The following is a 26,973-nucleotide window of genomic DNA, read 5'->3' as shown; positions in this document are numbered from 1 at the left end:
TGCGCGTAAGATTAGGAAGACTCGCGTTCTCGAGTGGTTCGAAATCGGCAGAGCGAAGAAACTCTAGAACCAGAAACAGATCCCACTTCGGCAGAGCCGAACGCGACTTAACCTCTTCAAGCGAGGCACCCCTAATGACCCCAGCCACTACAGTGCTGAGACTAATCGAATGCCCTATCTGTTTCAGCGTAGAAGAAATCGCGGACCTGCGCACCTTCAGAGAAGAGGAGGAGAGTCCCTGCGAAGACAAATCAGCCAAGTGATTGGCCAAATGCATGGTACGAGGTGCAACCGGATTAACCCCGGCAGTCTGGCACCAAGACACCCATGCCTTCCAATGCGAAGAGTAAACAGTGGAGGTGGATGCTCTGTGAGAGCGCTGAACCAGATGCAAAGTGCGTTCAGACGCTCCAGAACGCCTGAGAGCCGACCTCACAGTCTCCACGCGTGAAGTTTTAGAGACTGTGGGTCCTCGTGAGCGATGCCGCTTCGAGGCTGAACGAGTTCTCCTCTCACTAGCGACAGGGGGATTGGAGGACCGCGAGCCAGTCTCAGAAGGTCCGGGAACCACATCTGAGACGGCCACAGAGGGGCGATCAGCAAGAGAAGAGACGGAGACTCCAATTCCGCCTTCCTGATCACCTGGCCGAGCAGGTTGAAGGGCGGAAAGGCATAAGCCTCCAGGCCCGCCCAAGTCAACTCCAGAGCGTTGGTCTCCCAAGCCTCCGGGTCGGGGAAGGGAGACACAAAAATCGGAAGGCGTCTGGAGAACCTGGTGGCGAAGAGATCCACCTGGGGCTTCGGGACCAGAGCCCAAAGACGGAGAAGCGCTCCGTGTGTGACCGTCCATTCTGATTGCAACACCTTGCTGGAGCGACTGAGCGCATCCGCAAGCGTGTTGAGGCTTCCCGGCAGGTACCGAGCCACAAGAGAGATACGGTGCTGAGTGCACCAAATCAGCAGCTCGCAGGCCCTGCGGGAGAGAGTAGGGGACCGCGAACCCCCCTGCTTGTTCACATAAGCGGCCACTGTCGTATTGTCTGTGAACAGACGGACTCGCTTTGCGGTAAGCGACGGGAGGAACGCAATCAGAGCCAGCCGCACAGCCTCCAACTCCAGAGAGTTGATGTGCCATGCACTCTGTTCCGAAGACCACAGACCGGAGGCCGTGAGCCGGTCCGTGTGCGCTCCCCAACCCAGCAGGGACGCATCTGTAAAGAGGTCCAAGTCGGGAGGGGGAGCGGCGATCGGAACCCCCCTGCAGAGCCAATCCGTGTCCAGCCACGGAAGGGATGCAGCCTGGAACCATTCCCCAAGGGGAACCAGCTCGTTCCAGTCCACCTGAGGAGAGTCCACAAACGGCTTCAGGGCGTGCTGAAGAGGCCGTTTGTGCACCCTCCCCAGTGACACCAGTAGGGCCATTGACTCCATTTGCCCCAGAATGGAGGCCAATGTCCTGAGAGGAGCCTGCAGGAGAGGCAGAGTAGAGCGAATAAGAGCCTGAAGCTTGACCACCCGCTTCAAAGAGGGGTGGACAGTCCAGGAGACCGTGTTGAACACCATACCCAAGTAGGTGAACGTCTGCGACGGTACGAGCTCTGACTTCACCTGGTTGACCGAGAAGCCGAGCAAGCTGGCCTCCCGGAGAACCATCCGGGTGTGCTGCGAACAAACCTCCTCGCTCTGGCCCATGACAAGCCAGTCGTCGAGGTAAGCCCGCAGCCGAACCCCTCGCGACCTCACCAGAGCGCAGACCTGTCTCACCACCATGGTGAAAACCCATGGCGCTAGAGACAGGCCAAAAGGAAGCGCGCGGAACTGGTAGATTTGACCTGCCCACCGGAAACGGAGCCATTTCCGGTCGGCTGGATGCACCAAGATATGGAAGTAGGCATCCGTCAAATCTATGGAGGTCGCCCAGTCTCCTGGGCGGAGCGCGTCTCTGACCGAGGCAGGCGTCTCCATTTTGAACTTGATCGTCCTCAAAAACGTGTTGAGGAACGACAGGTCCAAAACAGGACGCCAAGCCCCCGAGGCCTTGGGGACAGCAAAAAGCCTCCCGTAAAACCCTGGGGAGCTGTGGTCCAAGACTGCCTCCACCGCTCCCTTCTCCACCAGCGAGGCAACCTCCGACTGGAGGACGGCCCTTGCCTCCTGAGAGAAGGGGGGCTTGAAGGCTGGAGGAGACCTTGAAAGAGGGGCCTTGTCCTCCAGCCACAGCAAGCGGAACCCCGACTCCACTACCCCCACTATCCATCGGCTGTGAGTAGAGTTCAGCCAATGTGACAGAGCCCTCGAGAGGCCCCCAGCCATCACCAGAGTGGAGGGCTGGGGGGGGGTGAAGTCGGGGCCGCTTCATTGGGGGTGGGGCTTGCCCTTGGGAGCACCCCTCCCCCTGCCCGCCGACGACCTCTTGCCCGAACCGCGGTGAGGGGCATGAGGTCTCTTGCGAGAAGCAGGATGCGCCTGAGCTGGAGCCTTAGTCTGTTGAGACTGAGACTGCTTAGGAGCAGCCTGCTTGGGAGCAGCCTGCTTTTGCTGCTTCAGAGCCTGAAGTGCAAAAGAAGAGAACTGCGAGTCCCTATTCTCCTCAATCTCTTGCTTCCTGGCGTCCACAGCCAGATGGCCAAAGAGAGAGCCTTCAACGAAGGGCGACGCGCGGAGGGAGTTCCTTGTCGACTCGTCAGTGAACTGAGAGTGGGTAAGGAACAAGTCCCTCCTGCACGTTACCGCATAGGCATAGTGCAGGGAGGACAACCGCATGTGCTCTTCGTTCACCCTAGCCAGCATCGAGAGCAGAGACGCGATATCCTCCGCGTCTTGCTCCCCGCTGAGAGTGAAAGGGGCCAACGAAGAGGTAAGGGCCCGCGACAGAGCTCTGATCAGAGTCTCCGAAATGGAACTGAGTTCCAAGAGCTGTCTACCGATTTCCTCCGACGAAGCGAGACTCTGCTCAGAAATGGGCAAACAGGAGTCCCTCCTGAGAGGCTTCGTGAGGAGCGGCAGGAGATCTGGAGTGACCTGCAAAGGTGCACTCGGAAGGGCAAAACGAGACAGCAAGTTCCTGGGGAACTTAGGCAAAGGCAACTTCCTCTGTGCCGCAAGAGGCACGAAAGAGGAAGCCTGCGCCGCAGAAGCAAGATACTCTAATGCCGACTCCGGAGCTGACCCATGGGGAACCAGCAAAGGAACTGAAGGCACAGGAAGTCCACCACCCTGAGAAGTGGACCTCACAAAGAGTCTTGAAAGCTGAAAAGCCACTGAGGGCGATTCGAGAAACCGGAAGTAGCCATCGTCCTGCTTCTCCGACCGGAAGTCAGCTAAAGCTGAGGGACCGGAAGCCGAAGGCTTAACAGACGAAGCAGCTCCCTCCGGAAAGTAGCGGGAGGAGACCTCCGCGGCTGCTTCAAGCGCCGCCTTGAAGTTCGCCGAGACCCCTGGCAGCGAGAATTCGTCGTCAACAGACTGGGAATCTGAAGCGACAAACGAGGGGGGAGGAAAAGAGCCCCCTGACCCCACAAAGGGACGCTGCGCAAAAAGACCCGAAGGCCGGGGTCCACCCTGCTGAGAGTCGACCCCACCCGCATCCTGGCTAAAAGGAAGCTGAGTGGAGTCGAAGCCAGTAGCAGCAGGGAGAGAGGGATCGGAAGCCGTCACCACCGAAGAGTGCGGAAGCTGCCGACCCCCCTGAGAAAGACCACCTGCATGTCCAAAGGGCAAAGCATGCCCGACATCCCGTGACGATCCCGGGGAACCGTCCGGAAGAGAGCAGGAAAATCCGGCAGGAGCCGGAAGTACAGCTGAACCGGAAGCGCTAAGCTCATCCTGTAGCTGCACATAAGGAGGGCGGGAGCCCGGAAGCCCGTAGGCAAAGTCATGAGTCAGACCGGAAGTGACAGTTGACTGTGCACCGGAAGAATGACCCATGCTGCCGGCCGAGGCCGGAAGGACAGCTGCCGGAAACGACTGCTGTGGTAAAGAGTGGGACGTACCGGAAGTGCCAGCAAGCTGCGCACGAGCGGAAGAACCACTGCTTCCGGCCGGAGCCGAAAGCCCAGCTGTCGCGTACAACTGCTGGTGTAGGGCGGGGTTCGAACCGGACGTGAACACCATCTGCTCACTAGACGGAGAACCCCTACTTCCCGCGAAAGCAGGAAGCCCAGCTGTCGGAACCGACTGCTGGAGTACGGAGAGGTTCAGACCTGACGTGAACACCGTCTGCTCACTAGCAGGAGAACATCCGATTCCGGAAACCGGAAGTGCAGCCGCCGAAAACGGCAGCTGCGAACACCAACCTTGATCAGCCCGTATCCCCGGAGGGAAGCGTACTGTCACACCACCGCAAGCGGCAGGAAACGAGTACCGGGCCGGAAGAGCACGAGGTCCCGGCAGGGACGATCCAGCGGAAGACGGCCCCGGCAAAAAGGAAGCCAGGGAACGAGCGTCACCCACCCCCGGGAGGGGGGCGGAACAGGAAAGGGAGTCCGTCCGTGACATCTCCTGTCGCACCAGACTCCTAATCTCTGGAAGAAGAGACGAAATCAAAGAAGACACCAGAGCGCCGGACTCTGGTGCCGCAACCGACGCAACGCAAACAGCCTTAGGGGCCGAAATAAGCGATTGAGAGCCGGACGGAAGACCGCTCGGAGCAGAAATAGGCACAGAAAATGACACATTGCTCTTAGGATCTGTCACTAAGATAATAGGGTCCTTGCTAGAGGACGCCGAAGCGGAGGATTTAGGTTTGCCAGGGCCCTTGCCCTTATCCTCAGGCTTAGAGCCTTTCTTCTTTTCACCATCGGCCATATTAAGACCGACAAGAAAACACCAACCACAACTGAAAAATAGCAAAGTCACACAGACGCTAACAAAATTCAGAAGCAGAAAGCAAACAATTCAGCACAAACAAAAGCTACCGATAGCAGCTATAAGCAAGCAACAAGCGTTAACAGTCCAGTACACGGACGAAAACAACACAAGCCTGACAACGTGCAAATACAAATGGCGACCGAAAGGAAGCCAACAACTGCCGAAAACTTCAAAGTCCAAAGGACATGCGAAATTCGAGGCAGAACGAACGAAACAAGTAAGAAAACAAGAACAATCTCACCAGCTGCAAGCCAGCGAAAGAAGACGGGGGGCCAAGGCCGGTGGGTGCCGAAGACACGAAAACAAGCCTTAGCGCTAGCCAAACACAACCGTCACCCTTGAGTGATAGTAGTCGATTGAAGGGGTATCATGTGACCAGCACCATTGATGACGTAGTGTGCTGCATGGGACGTAACCCAGGGTGCCAGTCATACTGGTGCAGTCACTTTTTTAGTTGGGGTTGCTCCCCTTATACCTAGACGGGGTAGCTTTTATCATAACCTAAGCATCGAAGTGGGTCAATGCTAATCATGTGATTCGGAGTAAGAATATGTAATTATAATTATGTTTTTATGTAACAATTTTTGTGGGGTTTTGTTTTGGTAGTAGTTGTAGTAAAATAGATTAGTCCCTCTTTAGGACGAAGGCCAGATGCAAAAAAAAGCATATCTATGCTTATTCTTGTTACCCTCGAAAAATAAAGAATTGTCATTGTCTCTGTGGCCTTGATCATGCACTTTCCGCACTTAGACGAAAAGATCGACACAGCTGAGTGGCTGGAGGTTACGGATGAGTGAACACAACTTCAGGTGATCACCAACTTTTTTTCTCTCTCAACACTCTCGCCTGGACGCCTGTGTTGGTACGAGTCCGGCGTTTTGTGGGGGACACGAGGACACCGTGACTGTGACCTTGCTGCATGAACGACTCTGTGTGGGACCGGCTCCTTGGTGTCAGGTACAAAGACACAACTTCGGCGCTATTACTATTAGCACTTTTTATCTCCCTCCCCCGCTCGTACGCTTTCCACACACACAACATACTTCTTCTCGTCTCTCATCTACACCATCATTTCTATACCTGTGGATTTTGTTCGTCACAAGGAGCTCTCTGTCCGTTCTCAATGATCGCGCGCGCGCGACACACACACACACACACACACACACACACACACACACACACAGTGCGCGCGTTCACCGATGGCAGAGAGAGAGAGAGAGAGAGAGAGAGAGATCAAATCAAATCAAATCAAATCAAATCTTATTTTTCGAGGGTTGTGGCATAAGCAATACAACGAGCTTTTTTTCAACCAGATTTACACGGATATTAACGTAGAAAAGAAGGTAGAGAAAAACAACAACATATGAGAGAGAGAGAGAGAGAGAGAGAGAGAGAGAGAGAGAGAGAGAGAGAGAGAGAGAGAGAGAGAGAGAGAGAGAGAGAGATGATGATACTTTATTTTTCAAGGATAGAGGTTTAAGGCGACGCCTTTTCTTACAACCGGTCCTTACTTCTAATACGAGAGAGAGAGAGAGAGAGAGAGAGAGAGAGAGAGAGAGAGAGAGAGAGAGAGAGAGAGAGAGAGAGAGAGAGAGAGAGAGAGAGAGAGAGAGAGAGAGAGAGAGAGAGAGAGGTGGCGGTGGGACCGAAAAGGGAATCGTGAAATCTAAACACAAACTCCAACAATGTTACATGCACCTCAATTATTTTTTTAATCAGAATAAATGAGACAGCAAAAGAATCCTTAAATGACCTTTAATCGCTAAACATGGGCCAAACCCCTCTATTAGCAGGAAACCGCCAGCCCTCTTTGGGTTTAAACCCAGGGCTCAGCTCAGCATCCCTTAGATCAAACAAATCCCCTGTATACAAACTTCAGGCGGAAACCAGTTTATTCTGGGAGGAGGAAGAAGAAAAAGAAAACACATGGATCAGCCGTAGGGGAGGAGGGGGCGAAAAGGTCAGGTGTGAGCGTTGCTCTGTGTCCCCCACCCCCTTAGCCTGTGTACAGGTAAAATGTACATAATCCTGTAAGAAGACAAAAAGGGGTCATAAAACTGACACATACACACGTATGCAGCCACACACACACGTACGCAGCCACACACACGTACGCAGCCACACACACACAAACACACACACACACGCAGAGCAACAAAATCAGCACAAAACGAAAACTGCAACAGATTGAAACCTGTCAGTGATGGCGCTAATAATTATTTGTTCAAACTGGTACACAAACTTTCATGATGAAAACTATCCACAAAACAAAGGTAGGCTGGTCATTGGAACCAGTAAGAGTCCAACTCAGAGTACTGGTTTTGTTGTTTTACCAGCAAAAAAACCCGGTAGTCCTAAAAATCAACTGGTAGGTTATACCGGCAGCCAATTATTTTCCGGTATTTTCTCAGTTCAACCGGTTGAACGCCAATACTGAACCTGAACACCCCCGATCGAATAAAACACGGGTGAAACCGTAGTCGGGAGGAAGGAAAAACTTCAGGTGAGATCCACATGCGCTGCCCCCCCCCCCATGTTTACCTGTACAGGTAAGATGTACAGGTGTGTAGAGATGTAGCTGTCTGTCAATTCTGCTTGTGCAGTCAACAACTACAGTCTAATCACTCTCACCACTACCAGTACCTACATGCACTTACGATGAAAACATGTACATGACTTGTGTTGTGCGAGTCCGTGTGTACCTGTCCGATTTCACGGTGGTGGTTACGGCAAGGGAAACAAATGGAAGGTGGAGGAGAGGGAAGGTGGAGGGAGCAGAGGTAAGATGGAGATACAGACAGGGAGAAAATCAGAGCGAGAGCGAGAGAGAGAGACACACACACAGAGCGACAGACAGAGACAATCAAAAACGGACAGTGTGTGTGTGTGTGTGCGTGTGTGTGTGTGTGTGTGTGTGTGTTTGAGAGAGAGAGAGAGAGAGAGAGAGAGAGAGAGAGAGAGAGACACACACACACACACACAGAGCGACAGTGTGTGTGTGTGTGTGTGTGTGCGTGCGTGAGCATGTTAGTGCGCGCGCGTGTGTGTAAATACAGACATACAGAAGCACACGTGTGATCCCAGAACCATATCAAAGGAAACGCAGAGGGATGTAGAGAAGTTGACCCCAGGAAGGCACCGAATCACCCCCGCGGTCCCCAGTGGTTTCTGGACTGTAGGCTAACTGGATCCATACTGACCGCTACGCGTCAGTCAAGCTTCGAATCCCCAAAAGCTGTAGGACGCTAACAACACTTACTTAAAGGCTGCCATACTCGTAGCGTTCATTAATTAATTCATATTGTTTACATGTGCCAATAATGTTATAAAACTGTACCTAAGGGGATATAATAACGATTGGCTGTAGCTTTCGAACACAGAAAAAATTATTTCAGTATTGCAAAGTGGTGTTGATAGTGTCGAATGTAAACAGAACAGTCTCAAACGCCATCTTTGGTTTACGAAACGTCACGAAGTGACGTCAACGGTCTACAAATAGCCCAAGTCCTGGAGAACTGTTGCTAAACAATGCAATAAAGAATTAATTATTTCTCGTAATTGGTAATGACTTCAAACCTAAAACTTTGCAGGAAGCTTAATCTATACATTCCCGCAACGATGGGAAAAGCCCTGGAAGTAATTAAACTAATTCAATAGGACTATGTCAGCCTTTAAACTTACTATGCCGATTTCGTCTTCATACTTTGTTATATCTCATTAACGGTTTTGCCTTTAACGCCGGCAATGCAGCTTACAAACAGAAAAGTGTCTGGCTTGACCCAAGCACAATATTTATGCTGCAGAATTTGAGAAAAAGTTAATTAATTCTTGCGAACACTGAAGCGACCTAACTTGTGCTGTACAGCTTTAGGTATTTTCCCTCAATACCGTATATCCCCACATAATCATTTAATCAACTCAGCCAGACTGCTACGGTGCAAGAAGAAACTCTTTTAACAGACACTAGCGGTGTTTCAAGGAGCTCGCTCGCTCCCGCAGTGATCCTATTGAGGAATGCCAACACGAGGCATTCCTTTCCACAGGTAGTCCCGCTCGATACAGCCCGCTTTCATCACTACCACCACCCACTGTACTTCTGCTACCCCTGGATCGATACCGATCAGTCCAACCTGCTCGATACTATTGTTAGTCAGCTATTTTGTCAGCTATATATAGTCCCTCTACCCCCCACCTCAGTTTGCTCGATACAGTAGGGGAGGGAGGGGTAGGGTGGGACATGGGGCAGGGTGGAACAGGCTCATTTTAGTGATGATGCGATGCTTTATCCGGGACTTTTGTTTTCCCGCCAAGCTGTGATTTCCCAGACCAGTGTCTGGCGCCAAAGTCCTGCAGACAGTCGTGTTTGGTTTTGATGAGGCAGAAAATATTATCCAGATTCCAACCGTAAGTAAATTTTTAGCTCTTTAATAGGCGCAAGCTTTGTATCATTTGTTTTGACTTTACAAGAATGAAACTTGACACCTGCAGAGAGAAATTATTCAGGCATATTATGCTGCCGGATGCTACTTTCAATACTCTGTGTTTTCTTGACAATTTTAGATTTAATTGCACTGATCCACTGAGGGGCAGGGTGGGACGGGGCAGGGTGGAACAGTCCAAGCCTGCCCCTTCAGTGTTCCACCCTGCCCCTTGGGTGTCCCACCCTACCCCTGGGGTGTTTCACCCTGCCCCTCTCCGTAAATTTCTCCCAGTCTATAAACAATGAATAATATATTGTTTGTTTTACATGCATATCACTAATTTTATCAATATTTTTTTCAGTTGAAACTTTTATAGTTATTATTTTTCTTTTTTCTTTTTCGGTATTGTTCTTGTTTGTCTAAAATCACTATTTGCAAAGGATGTGAAATTGAAATACATAAATAAATCAATAGATAAATAAGTAAACAAATAAGTAAATGTTTCCTTTTATTTTCTTTCCACTTTCAGATGGTGAGAACATACAAAAGAAAGTCAGACCGGACAGAAAGATCTACTGAGAATGTCCAGCAACTTCACAAAGCAGTGATGGCTGTCAGAAAAGGCCAGTCTTTCCGACAAGTCGCTGAAGAATTTGGAATTAAAAAATCTTCTTTGAGGCGAGCAGTGAGGAAAGATGGCGAAGGAAAGAAGCTGGCCTCATATAGTGAGATGTCCCAGTCAAGGGTGATTTTCACCATTGAAGAGGAAGTTGAGTTAGTTCAGTACTTACTGACCGCATCACGCATTGGATTTCCTCTGGACACTGCGACTGTAAAGTCATTAGCTTACACCCTAGCCATTCGAAATGGGAATCGTGTTCCAGACAACTGGGAGAAAAAGCCGGAAAAGACTGGATGACAGCATTCAAGAGTCGCCATCGTCAGCTCAGCATCAGAACCCCTGAGGCGACCAGCATTGCAAGAGCAACTGCATTCAATAAGCACAATGTTGGTACCTTCTTTGAGAAATTGAGGTGGCTGTACCAAGAACACACCCTAACGCCTGAAAGAATCTACAATGTAGATAAAACGGCACTAACCACCTCCCAGAGGCCTCAGAAAGTGGTTGCTGAGGCTGGTGTCAAGCAGGTCGCACAACTGGTCTCGCATGAGCGTGGAGAGACAGTTGCGATGCTGGGCATCATCAACGGCATCGGGAACTGCCTGCCACCCTGCCTCGTGTTCCAAAGAAAGAACTTCAAGAACCATATGCTCTTCGGTGCACCACCAGGCACCCAAGGCTTTTGTAACCCAGGCGGGTGGATGACGCAGGAAATCTTCGTGCAGTGCCTCCACCATATTCAGAAACATCTTCGATGCACGGTGGAGAAAAAAGTCTTTGTCATTCTAGACAATCATGTATCCCACATCTCAGTGGAAGCAGTTGACTACTGCAGAGACAACGGCATTGTGCTGTTGAGTCTCCCTCCCCACTGTAGTCACAGGCTCCAACCGTTGGACAAGACCGTCTTTAGCCCGCTGAAGAGGCAGTATAACGCAGCGATCACCTCATGGATGTACAACAACCCTGGAAAACGTCAGACGATCTACGACGTCGCAGGAATCCTTGGCACTGCATATAACCGTGCCTTCACAATTCAGAACATCACCAGTGGTTTCAAGTCCACGGGCATCTGCCCACTGGATACCGAAGTCTTTTCAGAAACCGACTTCTACCAAAGCTACATCAGCGACAAACCCTGTCAACAATCAACCACTCCCATTGAAACTTCAACACAAGCCGCCCAAAACGCTGCTGTTGACGGTCCACCTGATCCAAGCGCTGCTGACTGTCCACCTGATCCAAGCGCATCTCGTTCCCCTGACTCTATTCTGATCTGCTCACCTGGAGTTATCAGGCCATACCCAAAGGCTACCCAGCAGAGGAAGCGTACCGGTCAAGCGCTTGGCAGAAGCCGAGTGTTGCCAGACACACCACAAAAAGCAGAGATGGAAGCGAAGAAGAAAAAGGTGGCCAAGAAACCTCGAGCTGTGCCCAAGAAACCTCGAGCTGTGGCCAAGAAAGCCAGAGCTTCAAAGAAGCGTTTGTTCAGTGAGGACAGGCGGTGGACTCTACAGGGATCTTATCACCAATCATCGGAAATCTTCAATGTCAATGAAGACTCACGAGGGCGTTGTTTTAGCTGGTACAAGGTTCTTAACTTCACACACAAATTCATATGTCCCACCCTGCCCCGTCATGTTCCACCCTGCCCCAAGCAATGTCCCATCCTGCCCCGTCATGTTCCACCCTGCCCCACATTTGTTTGCGTTTTTAACTGCGAATTCTCCTGAGTCGGTTAAATAAATCTATTTTTTGTTTTCTTTGTTTTGTGGCAAATTCAATAAAGTTTCTGATGACACCAGTTTTGTGTTTTTGTCTTAAGTATTGAATGAGATATTCCAATAAAGGATTTTTTTGTCCCACCCTACCCCTCCCTCCCCTACACTGTCAGTCAGTTATTATGAAAGGAGAAGTATTCCTCTCTCCCTCTACCCCTCCCCGAGCTTGCTCGATACAGCTAGTCAGCTATTATGAAAGGAAAAGTATTCCTCTCTCCCTCTACCCCCCCCCCCCCCCCCCCCCTTCACAATTTTCCATTCCCAATCCCAAACCGAATCAGTGCTTTCCTCCTGGTTCTTTTCCCCTCCTGCGTCCCACTTGGCACTTCCCTTGCTGGTCTCTCCTGTGCGTTGCGCATGAGAGGGTACATACACTTTGATTGATAGCGTTCGATCAGCCTTTACCACTGCTACCGATCCGTTACGATTCGTTACGCCGTGCCATGCAATACCGGTTCTCTTCAAGTCTCCCTCGGGTACATGCAGTTGCACACAATCACAACATTTATCTCTCTCTCTCTCTCTCTCTCTCTCTCTCTCTCTCTCTCTCTCTCTCTCTCTCTCTCGCACACACAAAGATCGCACACCCTCTGTCTCTCCCCTTTCCCTTAACACATACTATCCCCCCCCCCCTCCCTCCCCTGTTCGTCCCGACCTACTTCCATGTCCTTCACAGAATGTATACATAATTATGGAGGGTGATTCAATTAATATCGAGATCACCTCTAGTTCTACCCTTCCACAGGACAGATCGATTCCCATACATGTGTTTTGCTGCCTAATGGCAACCCGTGTTTCCATGTCTGAACCTTTTCCTGTTCGTGTCACCCACTGCTGCTCTCCATCTTACTTCTCTTCTGTAGGCGTATGATGGGCTTGTGTGCTCGACAGGACATCTCTCTCTCTCTCTCTCTCTCTCTCTTTCACTCACACACACACACACGTACACGCAGACACACACACACGCCCTAACGCACACGGCCCAGGGTTTCATTTACTAGTGCGCCCTGCGCCATTAACGCATTAAATCTGAAAATGTCCCATCACAATTCCCTTCAGTGCGTCAAAGGGCGCATACGGATTACGTACCACTGCGCCACCTAATGTACACTTTACATCGGACTACACACATACACACACACACACACACGGATAACAAGACATAGCGGCTTATTGTCAGATAGGCACCATAGTGCACCATTTTGCATCTTTGGTCAAAACGTGTACAGGCCTCTTTGGCGATTCTTGCCTTCGACAATGTCCCATCGGAATTTGGTTGAGGGGGACAAATGTCCCATTGCCTTTTTCTCCCAGGCTGAACCCTGACACGCATATATACACACGCACGTACATGCATGCACACACACACACGCGCGCGCGCGTACATGCACACATACACAAGCAGCAGACACACATACACAAGCAGACAGGCACGCACACAGGACTTGCAACTCTCCTTCACCTTGGCTCTTGGCAGCAAACCTATGCCCTCAATACCCCCCCCCCCCCCCCCTTACAAGCACAACTCTTACAAACAAAGCTGACAATCCTCCATCTCTTTGATGAACACGGCATACGTCTATATGGCACAGTGCTCATCAACGCACTCTCCCTTACCCCCCCCCCCCCCCCTCCTCGTCGTTGCCATTGCAACCACAGACTCCAGGGAAATCCAGCCTCTCGTTTACGTTATTACGCTCATGTTGCATGCTCTGTTCTAAACTTGTTCTAGGGCTTTTCTATATTTTGTGTGGTTATGCGTCAGACAGAAAACTTACCAACGCCAGCTATCTGTACAACACAACGAATACGACCAACGCCAGCTATCTGTACAACACAACGAATACGACCAACGCCAGCTATCTGTACAACACAACGAATACGAGCAACGCCAGCTATCTGTACAACACAACGAATACGACCAACGCCAGCTATCTGTACAACACAACGAATACGACCAACGCCAGCTATCTGTACAACACAACGAATACGAGCAATCACCAAACACACCGAGTGTTCTCGTTCTCCGCACTTACTCCGGTACAACCCGGCTATGTTTCATCATTGGGATGTTGCATCTTGAAATTCTTGAGTGGTGCAGCATTTCTGCACTGAGTACAGAACGGGTGAAACAATCATCCCTAACACAGCGCATTATTCTTCTTTGGATCATGTGTTCATTCCAGATAGCATGACATTTCAGTGCGCAGAGATGCATTATGGTGACGCAAAATGTTTTGCAATCTCGCAGTCGTAAAATTAAAAACCTCAGCTTCTCTTTTGCACTGGTAGAATGTATTACCAAAATAAATGTTTATTTTGAAATGCAGTGCTGTATACACAGCTAGGGGAAATGTTACGCTGCCCAAATGACACTGACGATTGTTTTTGACCGAACAGACAGCTGCCCAAATGACACTGACGATTGTTTTTGACCGAACAGACAGCTGCCCAAATGACACTGACGATTGTTTTTGACCGAACAGACAGCTGCCCAAATGACACGGACGATTGTTTTTGACCGAACAGACAGCTGCCCAAATGACACGGACGATTGTTTTTGACCGAACAGACAGCTGCCCAAATGACACTGACGATTGTTTTTGACCGAACAGACAGCTGCCCAAATGACACTGACGATTGTTTTTGACCGAACAGACAGCTGCCCAAATGACACTGACGATTGTTTTTGACCGAACAGACAGCTGTCCAAATGACACTGACGATTGTTTTTGACCGAACAGACAGCTGCGCTGATGAGTCTAACGTTTACTCATTTGCAATCAACAATTATCTCGATCCGCACTTACATCAGTATCACGTATGTCAGTGCCCGTACCCCCACCCCACATCTGTTTATGTCGATCTGACAATGTGGAAGTCATGCCAGGCATGCACACCGCAATTACCAGAACTTCCTTCTACGAAAATAAAAACAACCACACACAAAAACACAATACAAACAAAGGCACAAAACCCAAAGCAAACATCCTCATCACCAACAACAACAAAAGAACAAATTTTCTTCCTCGTACTTTTCTTTCTTTATTTGGTGTTTAACGTCGTTTTCAACCACGAAGGTTATATCGCGACGGGTTCTTCCTCGTACGGCTCTGATAGTACTGATACACGACATATCGTATAACCCATATGATACGCGATTAGATACGCGCAGTACTCCTGATCTGTTATCAGTTACGCCTCAAAATAACAAAACAAACCAACCAGAGATCTGAGTGCGAACAGGAGGACAAAAAAAACCCCAACACCAAACAAAGAGATAAGCAGTGTGAAACTTATTCACCCCCATTTACGGGGGATGTATAACAAACAGCAACCAAAGTCCAAATTGATCTTCATGCAACTTTGTTGACTTTCCTTTCGAATATTTCTCGCTGTTCTCACGACGTCTGCTCGCTCGAGACTGAAGAAAATTCCTTTGCACACGATTTCAAAATCGCTGCAAACAACCAGGGCGTTTTAAAAATAAATGCCAGTGTACGCTCACGTGAAAGAAACCGGATTGAAACATGAGAATGATGGGAGAGAGAATGATATGAGAGAGAGAGAGAGAGAGAGAGAGAGAGAGAGAGAGAGAGAGAGATAGAGAGAGAGATAGAGAGAGAGAGAGAGAGAGAGAGAGAGAGAGAGAGGGAGAGCGAGGGACGAGGAAAAAAACCATGACATACCGAGCCCGGCTACCCTAAATAGGCTTCCAGTTCTCAGACACGTTTAAACAATTGCTGAGCTTTGGAACAACGACAAGAAGGCAGGCTAGAATGATAGAGAAAATCTGCTACAAATTCCGTGAGGTTGGAGCCAGGCAAAAGAAAGACGGTTTTGTGATTGGGAGAGAGAGGGGCACAGAGAGGAGAGCGTATTTTGCAGGAAAGAATGTTTTGTGGTTTTCATAGAGAGAGAGAGAGATCAAATCAAATCAAATCAAATTTTATTTTACGAGGGTTGTGGCATAAGCAATATAAACGAGCCTCTTTTCAACCAGCCCTCGCCCAGAGAGGGACTATTCTAATCTTGAATACATACATGTACGTAAAACAGTTACAAAAGATAAGCAAGGCAGAAAAACTATTCACTAGAGAGAGAGAGAGAGAGAGAGAGAGAGAGAGAGAGAGAGAGAGAGAGAGAGAGAGAGACTTAATGGATTTAGGAAACAGCCCCTTCCATTTGGGAGGTGATGGATGAGGAGAGGTGTAGAGAGAGAGAGAGAGAGAGAGAGAGAGAGAGAGAGAGAGAGAGAGAACTAAACCACAACAAAATACCTCCCCCCTCCTTGGCCTTCCTGTGGTAGGAAAGTAGGTCAAAGCTAATTGTCGTTTTCGTTCACAACATTTCGGTCACACCGCAGCAACAAATACACAAGCATGAAAAAGCAACATGACGCCTGCCTCAACCCAGCACACGTGTCAAGTGTGGTCGTGCAAGATTAGAGGGCTTGCTTCCTCCAACGTAAGGGGGGACTTTCGTTTTGCGATGCCGACTGTGTCCCGAGATAGACTTAATACCGCGAGGCTGCTTCCAGTTATTGCGTACATGCCAGGAATGTGTATGTGTGGCGTTAGTCAGTCACTGTTTACTACTACTGTGGGACAAAACGAACATTGTTCCTCAACAAAACCCCTCCCCTTTTGCGCTACGTAAAATGCCATCATTGTAAGTAAATGGAAGCCAAAGGCCAGGGTACGTATCGTAGTTCCGTCACTAACTTTGCACGATTCGTGCCATCGTGGTGTAGAAAGGACTAAGACAGAGAGAAAGAGAAAGAGAGAGAGAGAGAGAGAGAGAGAGAGAGAGAGAGAGAGAGAGAGAGAGAGAGAGAGAGAGAGAGAGAGAGACAATTAATCCCCCTTTGCTATCAGTGCATACATACATGTACTAGCTGCCAGGTCATACAATCCGTGTAATGACAAATGTGTTAGGGTCACCTAATAATACAAGCTTTTGCTTGAGTTTGTCCCTGCTTTTCATCCCCATTACTACTGCACTAACTACTATGATTTACTCCACTCAAATCTTATTTTCAACCAACAGAAACCCATGACCAATGTGTCACAGGGGGCACTGTGCAATTCTAACAAATCCATAAACACAACGCAAAACAGTCATGTGATACAGTGGAACCCCCTCCCCCTTTTTTAGACCCCCACAAATTCAGGTCTTATAAAGAAGGGAGTCTTACAATGGGGGTAAATTTACAGATTATAAAGAGTAAATCTGAAAAAGCAAGGGGGTGGGTCTTAAAAAGGGGGTTCCTCTGTACAGTACACCCCAACAAGTACATCCAATATGAGTCATGACATCCTCATCCTTTCCTACACCGTTTTTAAAAACCCGGGATGCAGGCTAAATTAGGCAACAAGTATAATTATCATCACACACAGGATCCAAGCAGGAACAACTCTGCCACAGTGTCAGTGACTAAGGGAACCACTCCATTAACACTAAGGCCAACAAAAAAAGAGGTCTGTTTACGGTAACCCGACCGACCCTATTTTTTTCGCGCGACCCTAGACTTTTTTTTGGCATTTGGGGAAAAAAAAAAAAAAAAAAAAAGCAAAATAACGTAAAAAATTAATATGGTTTTTTGGAGAAAAAAAATAAAAAATCCCGACCTACCGACCCTTTTTTTTTGGCCTATGTTACCGTAAACAGGCCTATTTTTTTGGGCCTTAACACTAACAGATCCTCTGCCCATCCTCAACTCCAGAAATGTGCAAACAGGCGCAGCGCAGCAGCATCAGACTGGAGGCTTTCCGGCCTGATAAGTCATTATATCCCAAGGGATGAAGCGATTGGCATAGCACACTATTCAACAACCTCTCATTCTCAAAGCTATCCTTGGCTGCATTTCGTTGTTCAGTGTTATCCGTTTTGGGATGTCTTGAGTTGTCACAAAGCTAACACTGAATGTATACGAAGTTCATCAATGTAGGTTTTGTGATCTTTTCTTCATTTAAGACCAACTTTACCCAGGTAAACCAATTAGAAAACTCTTCTATAATTGCAGACACTATGGAATCTAAGAGAGAGAGAGAGAGAGAGAGAGAGAGAGAGAGGGGGGGAGAGAGAGAGAGAGAGAGAGAGAGAGAGAGAGAGAGAGAGAGAGAGAGAGAGAGAGAGAGAGAGAGAGAGAGAGCGAGCGAGAGAGAGAAATAAAACCCGGCTATATTAAATTGTTCTCATCAATTTAATTATGAACCACTGCAGTACATGTATCTAATACATAGAATATGTTAGCTAACCGCCTATCACCTGAAATATAAATTATAATATGAACACATTTATATCATGATAAAAATATCCCATCCAGAGAGAACATTCATGAGATGGAGTCATGATAATGATACTGTCTTTGTTCTCTCCAGTTAATAAACTGTAAACAAAGAGTCTCGGCTATCACTGCATCAGATTTGATGCAATTCACGTGACGAGGGTAGAAAATGATTAGGTACAGAGAAACGTGTGCAAAATGTTTTCAGCCTATATGTTTACATCCTGAATCGGTCATAAATTTTTACTTGATTCCTATCGCAATGCATTTGAATCTCATTCTCACTCATGACACATGTCAGAAGACTAGTAAACTATTCAAAATCCGTTTAAAACAGACTGATCGAATCAACATTTCACAAACTTCCTGGTTTACCAAGCTAAACCTTCAGCCTTCTCAAGCGTTACAAATTCATATACCTACATAATAAGATAGGTATCAGTATACATGCAGATCTACAAACTACATATATATATTGAGTGACAAGTAACCCACTACACACTTGAATATATACTGTTCAAAAAAAGAAACGCATAGCTTGTAATATTTGGTTAATTTAGTTATATGGCTACAAGGATATCCACCAAACTGCAGAAAATGTTTATCTGGTCGTCGACCTTTCGTCCATTGCCACAAGTGAGCTCTGCACGTGACGCATGCGTTATCAGTGGCTACAATGTCAAAATTGCTCATTTGGCATGACCACTCGTCATGCTTCAGTGTAATCTCGTGAAACTCGGGGAATATTGAGCTCTCACCATGTCTTCCAAAACCCATAAAAGCGGATTGTTCGCCACAAAGAAATCAGACGACAATTCAGCGACGAAAGATGGCCCGATTGAGCAGAGAAGACCGCCAAATTGCATTGGGTCGTTTACAAGCAGGCCAAAGTCAAAGTGCAATCGCCAGGCACTTCCACGTGTCCCAGAGCACCATCAGTAGACTGTGGGTCAGGTTTCAAGCCACTGGCTCCGTTGCTGACTTGCCACGAGCGGGAAGACCAAGGGCGACAACTGCTGCTCACGACCGCTTCATACGGCTCCGCCACCTCCGGAATCGTTTCCTGTCAGCCTCATCTTCTGTCCAGGCTCTCCCCGGGCCACACCGATTATCGGACCAGACCGTGCGGAACCGCCTGCATAAAGCTGGTTTGAGAGCTCGCAGACCTCACAGAGGAGCTGTCCTCACCCGCCGCCATCGCCAGAACCGAGTGCAGTGGGGCAACCAGCACCTTCGCTGGACCGTCCGGAATCACTGGAGACACGTGTGGTTCAGCGACGAGTCCTACTTCCTGCTCCAGCGACATGATGGTCGGAGGAGGGTCTACCGGAGAGTAAACGAACGTTACGCGCCCAACTGTGTGGATGAGGCACCCGTTCATGGTGGTGGAGGCGTCATGGTGTGGGGGGCGATCAATACCGCTGGAAGGAGCACCCTGGTGCACGTCCAAGGGCGCATAACTGCCCAGCGATACGTGGAGGAAATTCTGCGCCCACACGCCCTTCCTCTTCTGGCTGACCAGGATGCCATATTCCAGCAGGACAACGCTCGCCCGCACACAGCACGACTCACCACCCAGTTCCTCACCGACCACCATGTCCAGGTGCTTCCCTGGCCATCCATGTCGCCAGACATGAACCCGATAGAACACCTCTGGGATGAATTGGACAGACGTGTGCGCAGGCGAGAAGAAGCGCCGGCAAATCACCGCGATCTATTGCAGGCACTTCAGGAGGAGTGGGACACCATCCCACAGCAAGATATCCGGCATCTGATCCAGTCCATGCCCAGAAGGTGCCGGGCAGTTGTTGCTGCTCAAGGCAGTCACACCCCCTACTGACTTGACAGCCTCGGCACCCAATCGTATTGATTGACTGATTGATGTGAAGATGCAAATGAACTGTGTGTGCATTCAACTGTGTCCATACCAAATTTCAAACAAATAATCTAAATATTGGATTTTCTGTTAATTTTTTCGAAAAATAAAACAAATTTGGCAAGTAGCAACTATGCGTTTCTTTTTTTGAACAGTATATATATACCGAGCAACAAAAGAAACGCAAAAAAAATCGTCATTGTTTGATTGACAAAATCTCCAACAATTATAGAGTTAGAATTATTAAACCACAAAAGTTTAATGAAGGCATGTTTGACCTTACTTTTGTGTGATTATTTTGATGCTGTGACTGTTTTAACACACGAGACAAGCAGGAGACAAGCAGCAGGTTTATCGTTAAACACATAATGCGCGCTCGCAGCACGTGCAAGTAGAGCAGGAGAAATCTGATGTGTGAGATGTGTTCACTAATGCATTAGCAATCAAAAGAGACCATGGCACGCTTGCTGCCAGTCTCACTTTTGAACCAGCCAGGATGCCAAGATTGACACAACCAAAATGCGAGGTCGATTTAAAGCTGGAGGTGATCCAGAAGCGCTGGCATGTGCTTTAAACGTGCATATTCCAACAGTTTATCACCTTCTGCAATGTTCTGGTGACATTGGAAGCACTGCAATTATGCAACGCGGTGGATTTTTTCGCATTACCCCAACTTACAAGATCGCAATTTTCTGCCACAACGTCTTCGACATCGATTCAATTCAGCCGCTGACACTACCAGGAACATCATTGGAAGCAACCAGTGTCCGATCAGTGGCCAGAGAGCGCGATGAAGGCTGACTGAGCGAGACCTCCAAAACTTCGTTAACGTTAAACCTACTTGTCCCGTGTATTAAAACACTCGCAGCATCAAAATAATCACGCAACAGCTAGGTCAAACATGCCTTCATGAAAATTTTGTGGTTTGATAATTCTAACTCCATAATTATTAATTGTTCGAGATTTTGTCAATCAAACATTGCAGAATTTGTGCGCGTTTCTTTTGTTGCTCGGTATAAATATCAATAGCAAAAGTTGAAGCGTGCTCTCTCTCTATCTCTTACAAGTGTTTTCTATAGATACTTGATCATTATAAGTTAGAACATATAAAATGTCAGGACAGGTTGTCTGAAAACGCATAGCCTTAAACCTCTATCATTGCAAAATAAAGTTCTATCATCATCTTTCTCTGTGAAGAAGATTAGCTTATGATAGAGAGCTCCTTGGCTTAGCCTAAAACCTTTACCCTTCCGTAATACAATTTTGAGTTCTCTTCTCTCCTTGTCTCTCTCTCTCTTGCACAAGCTGTAAAATAAGCACCTCCCCAAACAGTCTATAGGTACAGTTGACTCATCAGTCATAAATGACATCATTTCATCCCACTCCCAATCTGATTGTCTGAATGAGTGAATCAGAAAATATGTGTAGGTCTATCACACACACATGATTTGGATTGTTTTCCTCTACACCTCCTTGGCCTTGCTTCCTGCCGGCATCCAGGAAGCCTGATTCAACAGAAGAGCATCTCAGCATGTAAGCCGCCCCCTCTTCACCCTTTCAGTTTCTTCCTCTTCCTAATTCCCTTCTCACTCTCAGTCTCAAGTGGCTTTCGGCTGCCAGTAATCCGCACTTGCAGACGGACGGAGGAGGGGGTAGAGAGAGAGGGAGGTGGGGAACTCTGGAAGCTAACCACCGTCTCCGCTAGTACCATCAAAGAGCGTGTCCGTACAAGCTCTTTGGTACCATACGCTTCATAATCATTGCGGTGATAGGGAAGATAAGCATCATGATCGTGTTGTCAACACTGGGTATGTGAGAATGTAGACTATCCACTGGCCTGAGCACCACCTCTGCACTGCATTACAGAACGCAGTATAACTATCCACTGGCCTGAGCACCACCTGTGCACAGCATTACAGAACGCAGTACATGTATAACTATCACTGCCGCACAGCTGTGCACCATGACAATTGTCTGACAATGGAAACACAGTAATGTGAAAAGAAGAGATTGGTAACCACATCTTGTTTTGCTTAACTTCATTTGCAATTGCATAAATGAGATGTTGATAGCCATTGATGACTGCAATTGTAGACAAGAGACACCAGTTATATGAAACCTATGGTGTGTGTGTGTGTGTGTGTGTGTGTGTGTGTGTGTGTGTGTGATATGTTTCATTCCAAGTGTGAAGACTTCAACATCTCTAACCACTACAATTATATCACTGTTCCTAGCAAAATCTTCACAATTCTGAAAATTACCCATCCCAATCAGGTAAACCAACAGCTATGACCTAAAACCGCAAACCAGATCACTTCGTCTTTTGCAATTAAACCAGTGAAACAATTAACTGATGCACCCAATATGAACTACACCAAAGAGCCAACCCACCAAACCATCTCATAACATTTCAATACTTAGATCATGAGCAATACGCGATCATTCAAACACAATTGCAAAGATCATCAGATGCAGAAAACGAAAACCATGTTGTTGTGCTTTCGTGTTTTTTTTATAACAATTAACATAAATGTTTCTGCGAGCAAACCTAGCAAAACCTAAACCATAATGATCCAAACGTATGTGCTCAAAACCATTGCAAAACCATCACACCTCGTAGCACATCAAACAGAGTGAGTACGGTAATTTCACCTGCCGGCTTGCCCAGCCTAGCATCTCCCCCCTGAGTGCCGACAACACACACCTTGCCTATTTCAGTATACATACTGCTGGCACACAGACAGGGAGCGGGGGAGCCCCCGGGGAAACCTGATGCCTCTGCACTTTGTCAGGTGATGCCACAGCTCAAACTGCTACCTCTGCTGCTTTTGCGGAGGAGAGAGAAAGTGAGAGAGTTTGTGTGTGTGTGTGTGTGTGTGTGTGTGTGTGTGTGACTGTTAGTTCATGGTGATTGTGTGTGAAAGAGTTGCCTCAGTACAGGAAGAAGTGAGGTCTCCAAAAGAGAGAATGGATTGGGTCAGACGGTCAGAGGACTGCATCAAATTATGGGGAGGGAGAGAGAAAACAACAGACACTAAGACGGAGAGAATACACATGATTACACGTGTACACTGTATTCTAAACACTTGTAGACAAAAACGCAAGTGTGTCTGCAAATCTCACTGAGTAACCGAAGACGACCAAGATATATATATATATATATATATGCACCTGAATTCCAACTTGTCTGTCTGTCACTTGTTTCAGAAGTGTCACTGTCAGTCAAACAAACCATCCTCAACACCCATTCCTTATTCACTGAGTCATTTGAGTAATCATTCCAATGACACAACATTACATCTGCCAAACTATACTTGATATGTTACTTAGTACATTTTATACCTGCACTCACACACTCGATACTAGTAAAAGCCAGCCTTCACAATATTATGCCAAGAGAACTTTTCCTCACGTTTATCTGTCCAGGAAGAGACTATGCAAACAAGGAAAAGGAAGCAGCGACGGGCGCAGTGGCCTGGTGGTAAGACGTCGGCCTCCTAATCGGGAGGTCGTGAGTTCGAATCCCGGTCGCTGCCGCCTGGTGGGTTAAGAGTGGAGATTTTTCCGATCTCCCAGGTCAACTTATGTGCAGACCTGCTTGTGACTTAACCCCCTTCGTGTGTACACGCAAGCACAAGACCAAGTGCGCACGGAAAAGATCCTGTAAGCCATGTCGGAGTTCGGTGGGTTATGGAAACACGAAAATACCCAGCATGCCTACTCAACGAAAGCGGAGTGAGCTGACTATGCTCTCAGAGTATAGTGTGGGGAACCCAAATGGGCAAACGAGCTCACACGTAACCAGAAAAATTCTGGAACGCTGAAGAAAAAAAAAAGAAGGAAGCAGCAACACACAGTCGAGTTCAAACAAATTAATCCGGTTTTAGAATTAGACTACTGGCTAACAAGACTAACAGCTTATCTGCGTCTGATCCATGGTTAGATCGAATTCCTTAGACCTGGCCTTGGGATTTTCAGCTACTGGGAAATTAAGTCAATAAATTCTTGCATTTGTAGAAGCTGAACGTGTAGTTTTGCACTTCATTTTCAAGACATCAACTGCCCAGGCGGGATGTGATTAACATACAAGAAACAGAATCTTGGTAACGATACAGTTCCTGCTCAATAATGCCCATAGAAAAGATCCATGAAACCGTATTTTATAGTAATATTGCTGATGAACACACCAGATTACCATCCAGTTCAGTGCACTGTAAATCCTGCAGGGTAAGGAGGCTGCCAAGTTCAGTTTCAAAGTCAGGTATGACCAGACCCCATTCAAATCACACTCATTTTGAGTATTTCTCTCTCACACACACACTGACATCACAGCCGCCCTGATATGGCCCTTCCTGGTCGGCTGGGCGTTAAGCAAACAAACAAACTGACATCACGGGAACATATACAATGTATTTAAAAGAATGGTTCAGTTGCTAGTTTTTCACAGTTTAGATCAGAAGGACAATCTAATGCTAAGACTATAAAACTTATAACAGGAAGGCACGGAGTCAAAAACTAAACGTCAAGAAAAACCAAGTCAACCGCAAACAGCATAATGACCACAAGACACATAACAAAACTAACTTAACATTCAGATATCAATTCAACTACAGGACACATACTGACATACTACATCTTTCAAAGCATACAAAAGCATAGAAGTCTGACTGCAAGACACACCGCACAATCATGTATACAAGTACTAGTAGCAAAGCACACAGTTTTCACACTATGTATACGTAGCAATGCCCTGAAGGTATGTAAGCTAACCATGACACTGACCTGGCTCTGAATTTTGGTATTCTCTGCAATTCTCCTACTCTCTGGGGTATCCGCAACTTGAGTGGGTCTTGATGTAGGATAGTGCCTGGAAAGGAGCAAGAAACAAGTCACGTAAGGCGAAATTACTACATTTAGTCAAGCTGTGGAACTCACAGAATGAAACTCAACGCACTGCATTTTTTCACATTGACCGTAGTCCACCGCTTGTGCATAACGGAGTGAAACTGACGAGCCTGTTCAGCGCGGTAGTGGTTTCGCTGTGCTGCATAGCACGCTTTTCTGTACTTCTCTTCGTTTTAACTTTCTGAGCCTGCTTTTAATCCAAACATATCATATAGAGTTTTGGAATCAGGAACCGACAAGGAATAAGATGAAATTGTTTTGAAATCGATTTCGGAAATTTAATTTTGATCATAATTGTTATATTTTTACTTTTCACTTTCAGAGCTTGTTTTTAATCCAAATATAACATATTTATATGTTTTTGGAATCAAGAAATGATGTAGAATAAGATGAACGTAAATTTGGATCGTTTTATATAAAAAAAAAATTATTACAATTTTCAGATTTTTAATGACCAAAGTCATAAATTAATTTTTAAGCCACCAAGCTGAAATGCAATACTGAAGTCCGGCCTTCGTCGAAGATTGCTATACAAAAATTTCAATCAATTTGATTGAAAAATGAGCGTGTGACAGTGCCGCCTCAACTTTTACAAAAAGCCGGATATCACGTCATCAAAAGTATTTATTGAAAAAAAGAAAAAAAACGTCCGGGGATATCATTCCCAGGAACTCTCATGTCAATTTTCATAAAGATCCGTCCAGTAGTTTGGTCTGAATCGCTCTACACACACACATGCACAGACAGACACACGCACACACACACACCACGACCCTCGTCTCGATTCCCCCCTCTATGTTAAAACATTTAGTCAAAACTTGACTAAATGTAAAAAGTAATAAGAAACTAACAATAAAACTCTGACACTTGTTTGTTGTGTTGATGATTGATAGTGATATAATGATCCAGTGGAACCCCTCTTTTTACACCCCCCAATTTCACACTCCCTCCCTTTCAAGACCCTGTATTCTCAGATGCTCTATTCATAAGGCCAAAAAGAAAAATATGTCTGTTTCCGATAACATCGCCGAAAAAAATAGGGTCGGTCGGTCGTTTGTTTTTCTTTTTTACCTTTTTCTTACGTTTTGTTAACGTCTTTTTACGTGGGTTTTTTTTCCGGCGTCATTGGCCGCCATGTTTTTTTCACGTGACGACGGAAACGGGAGGTAAGTCTCTTCGATTGTGAAGTCTCATCGACCGATTACCTCCCGTTTTTTTGGTGCGAAAAGCAAAAAAAAACCACTTCAGGGTCGGTGCTTAAAAATAGGGTCGGTCGGGTTACCAGAAACAGACATATTTTTCTTTTTGGCCTAACCTCTGTAAATTTACCCCCATTTTAAGACTCCCTCCTTTTTAAGACCTGATTTTCTCAGATTGTTAAAGGTTTTAAAAAGGGGGGGGGGGTTTCACCTAAATAATTGTACATGTTATGGAACATTTGATGTGGGCCTTTCCCACAACGCTTCTTTATTTTTTGTAACGAATCAGGTACGTCATCATGCTGTTTCAGAAGGTTACACAAGATTTGCCCTGGCGGCATCTATCTAGCATGTTCAGACATTCTATGACAATTGATGAATACACACATGGTACACAGACATGTATATATATATATGTATGTAATGTAGGCACACACACATACAATGATACATATTTTTGTCAATTCAGAAAGGAAAGTTACCAATATTCTATATATATATACTGTTGAAAAAAAGAAACGCATAGTTGCTACTTGCCAAATTTGTTTTATTTTTTGAAAAAATTAACAGAAAATCCAATATTTAGATTATTTGTTTGAAATTTGGTATGGACACAGTTGAATGCACACACAGTTCATTTGCATCTTCAAATCAATCAGTCAATCAATACGATTGGGTGCCGAGGCTGTCAAGTCAGTAGGGGGTGTGACTGCCTTGAGCAGCAACAACTGCCCGGCACCTTCTGGGCATGGACTGGATCAGATGCCGGATATCTTGCTGTGGGATGGTGTCCCACTCCTCCTGAAGTGCCTGCAATAGATCGCGGTGATTTGCCGGCGCTTCTTCTCGCCTGCGCACACGTCTGTCCAATTCATCCCAGAGGTGTTCTATCGGGTTCATGTCTGGCGACATGGATGGCCAGGGAAGCACCTGGACATGGTGGTCGGTGAGGAACTGGGTGGTGAGTCGTGCTGTGTGCGGGCGAGCGTTGTCCTGCTGGAATATGGCATC

At 47.0% G+C, this 26,973-nt stretch overlaps 1 protein-coding gene across 6 annotated transcripts in view; it reads right to left on the bottom strand.

Moving 5' to 3' along the window:
• The window catches only part of LOC138947747 (LIM and SH3 domain protein F42H10.3-like), a 67,620-nt gene that overhangs the window by 35,730 nt on the left and 4,917 nt on the right, over positions 1 to 26,973 (bottom strand). For all 6 annotated transcript variants that reach the window (XM_070319296.1, XM_070319295.1, XM_070319299.1 and 3 more), the window contains exon 3: positions 24,641 to 24,725. In XM_070319296.1, coding sequence (XP_070175397.1) covers positions 24,641 to 24,725 — 85 coding nt within the window. The remainder of the gene's footprint in view (positions 1 to 24,640; positions 24,726 to 26,973) is intronic.

The sequence above is a fragment of the Littorina saxatilis genome, linkage group LG14, assembly GCF_037325665.1.
Source record: "Littorina saxatilis isolate snail1 linkage group LG14, US_GU_Lsax_2.0, whole genome shotgun sequence".
Classification (NCBI taxonomy): Eukaryota; Metazoa; Mollusca; class Gastropoda; order Littorinimorpha; family Littorinidae; genus Littorina; species Littorina saxatilis.
This window is presented reverse-complemented; position numbering and strand designations above follow the sequence as displayed.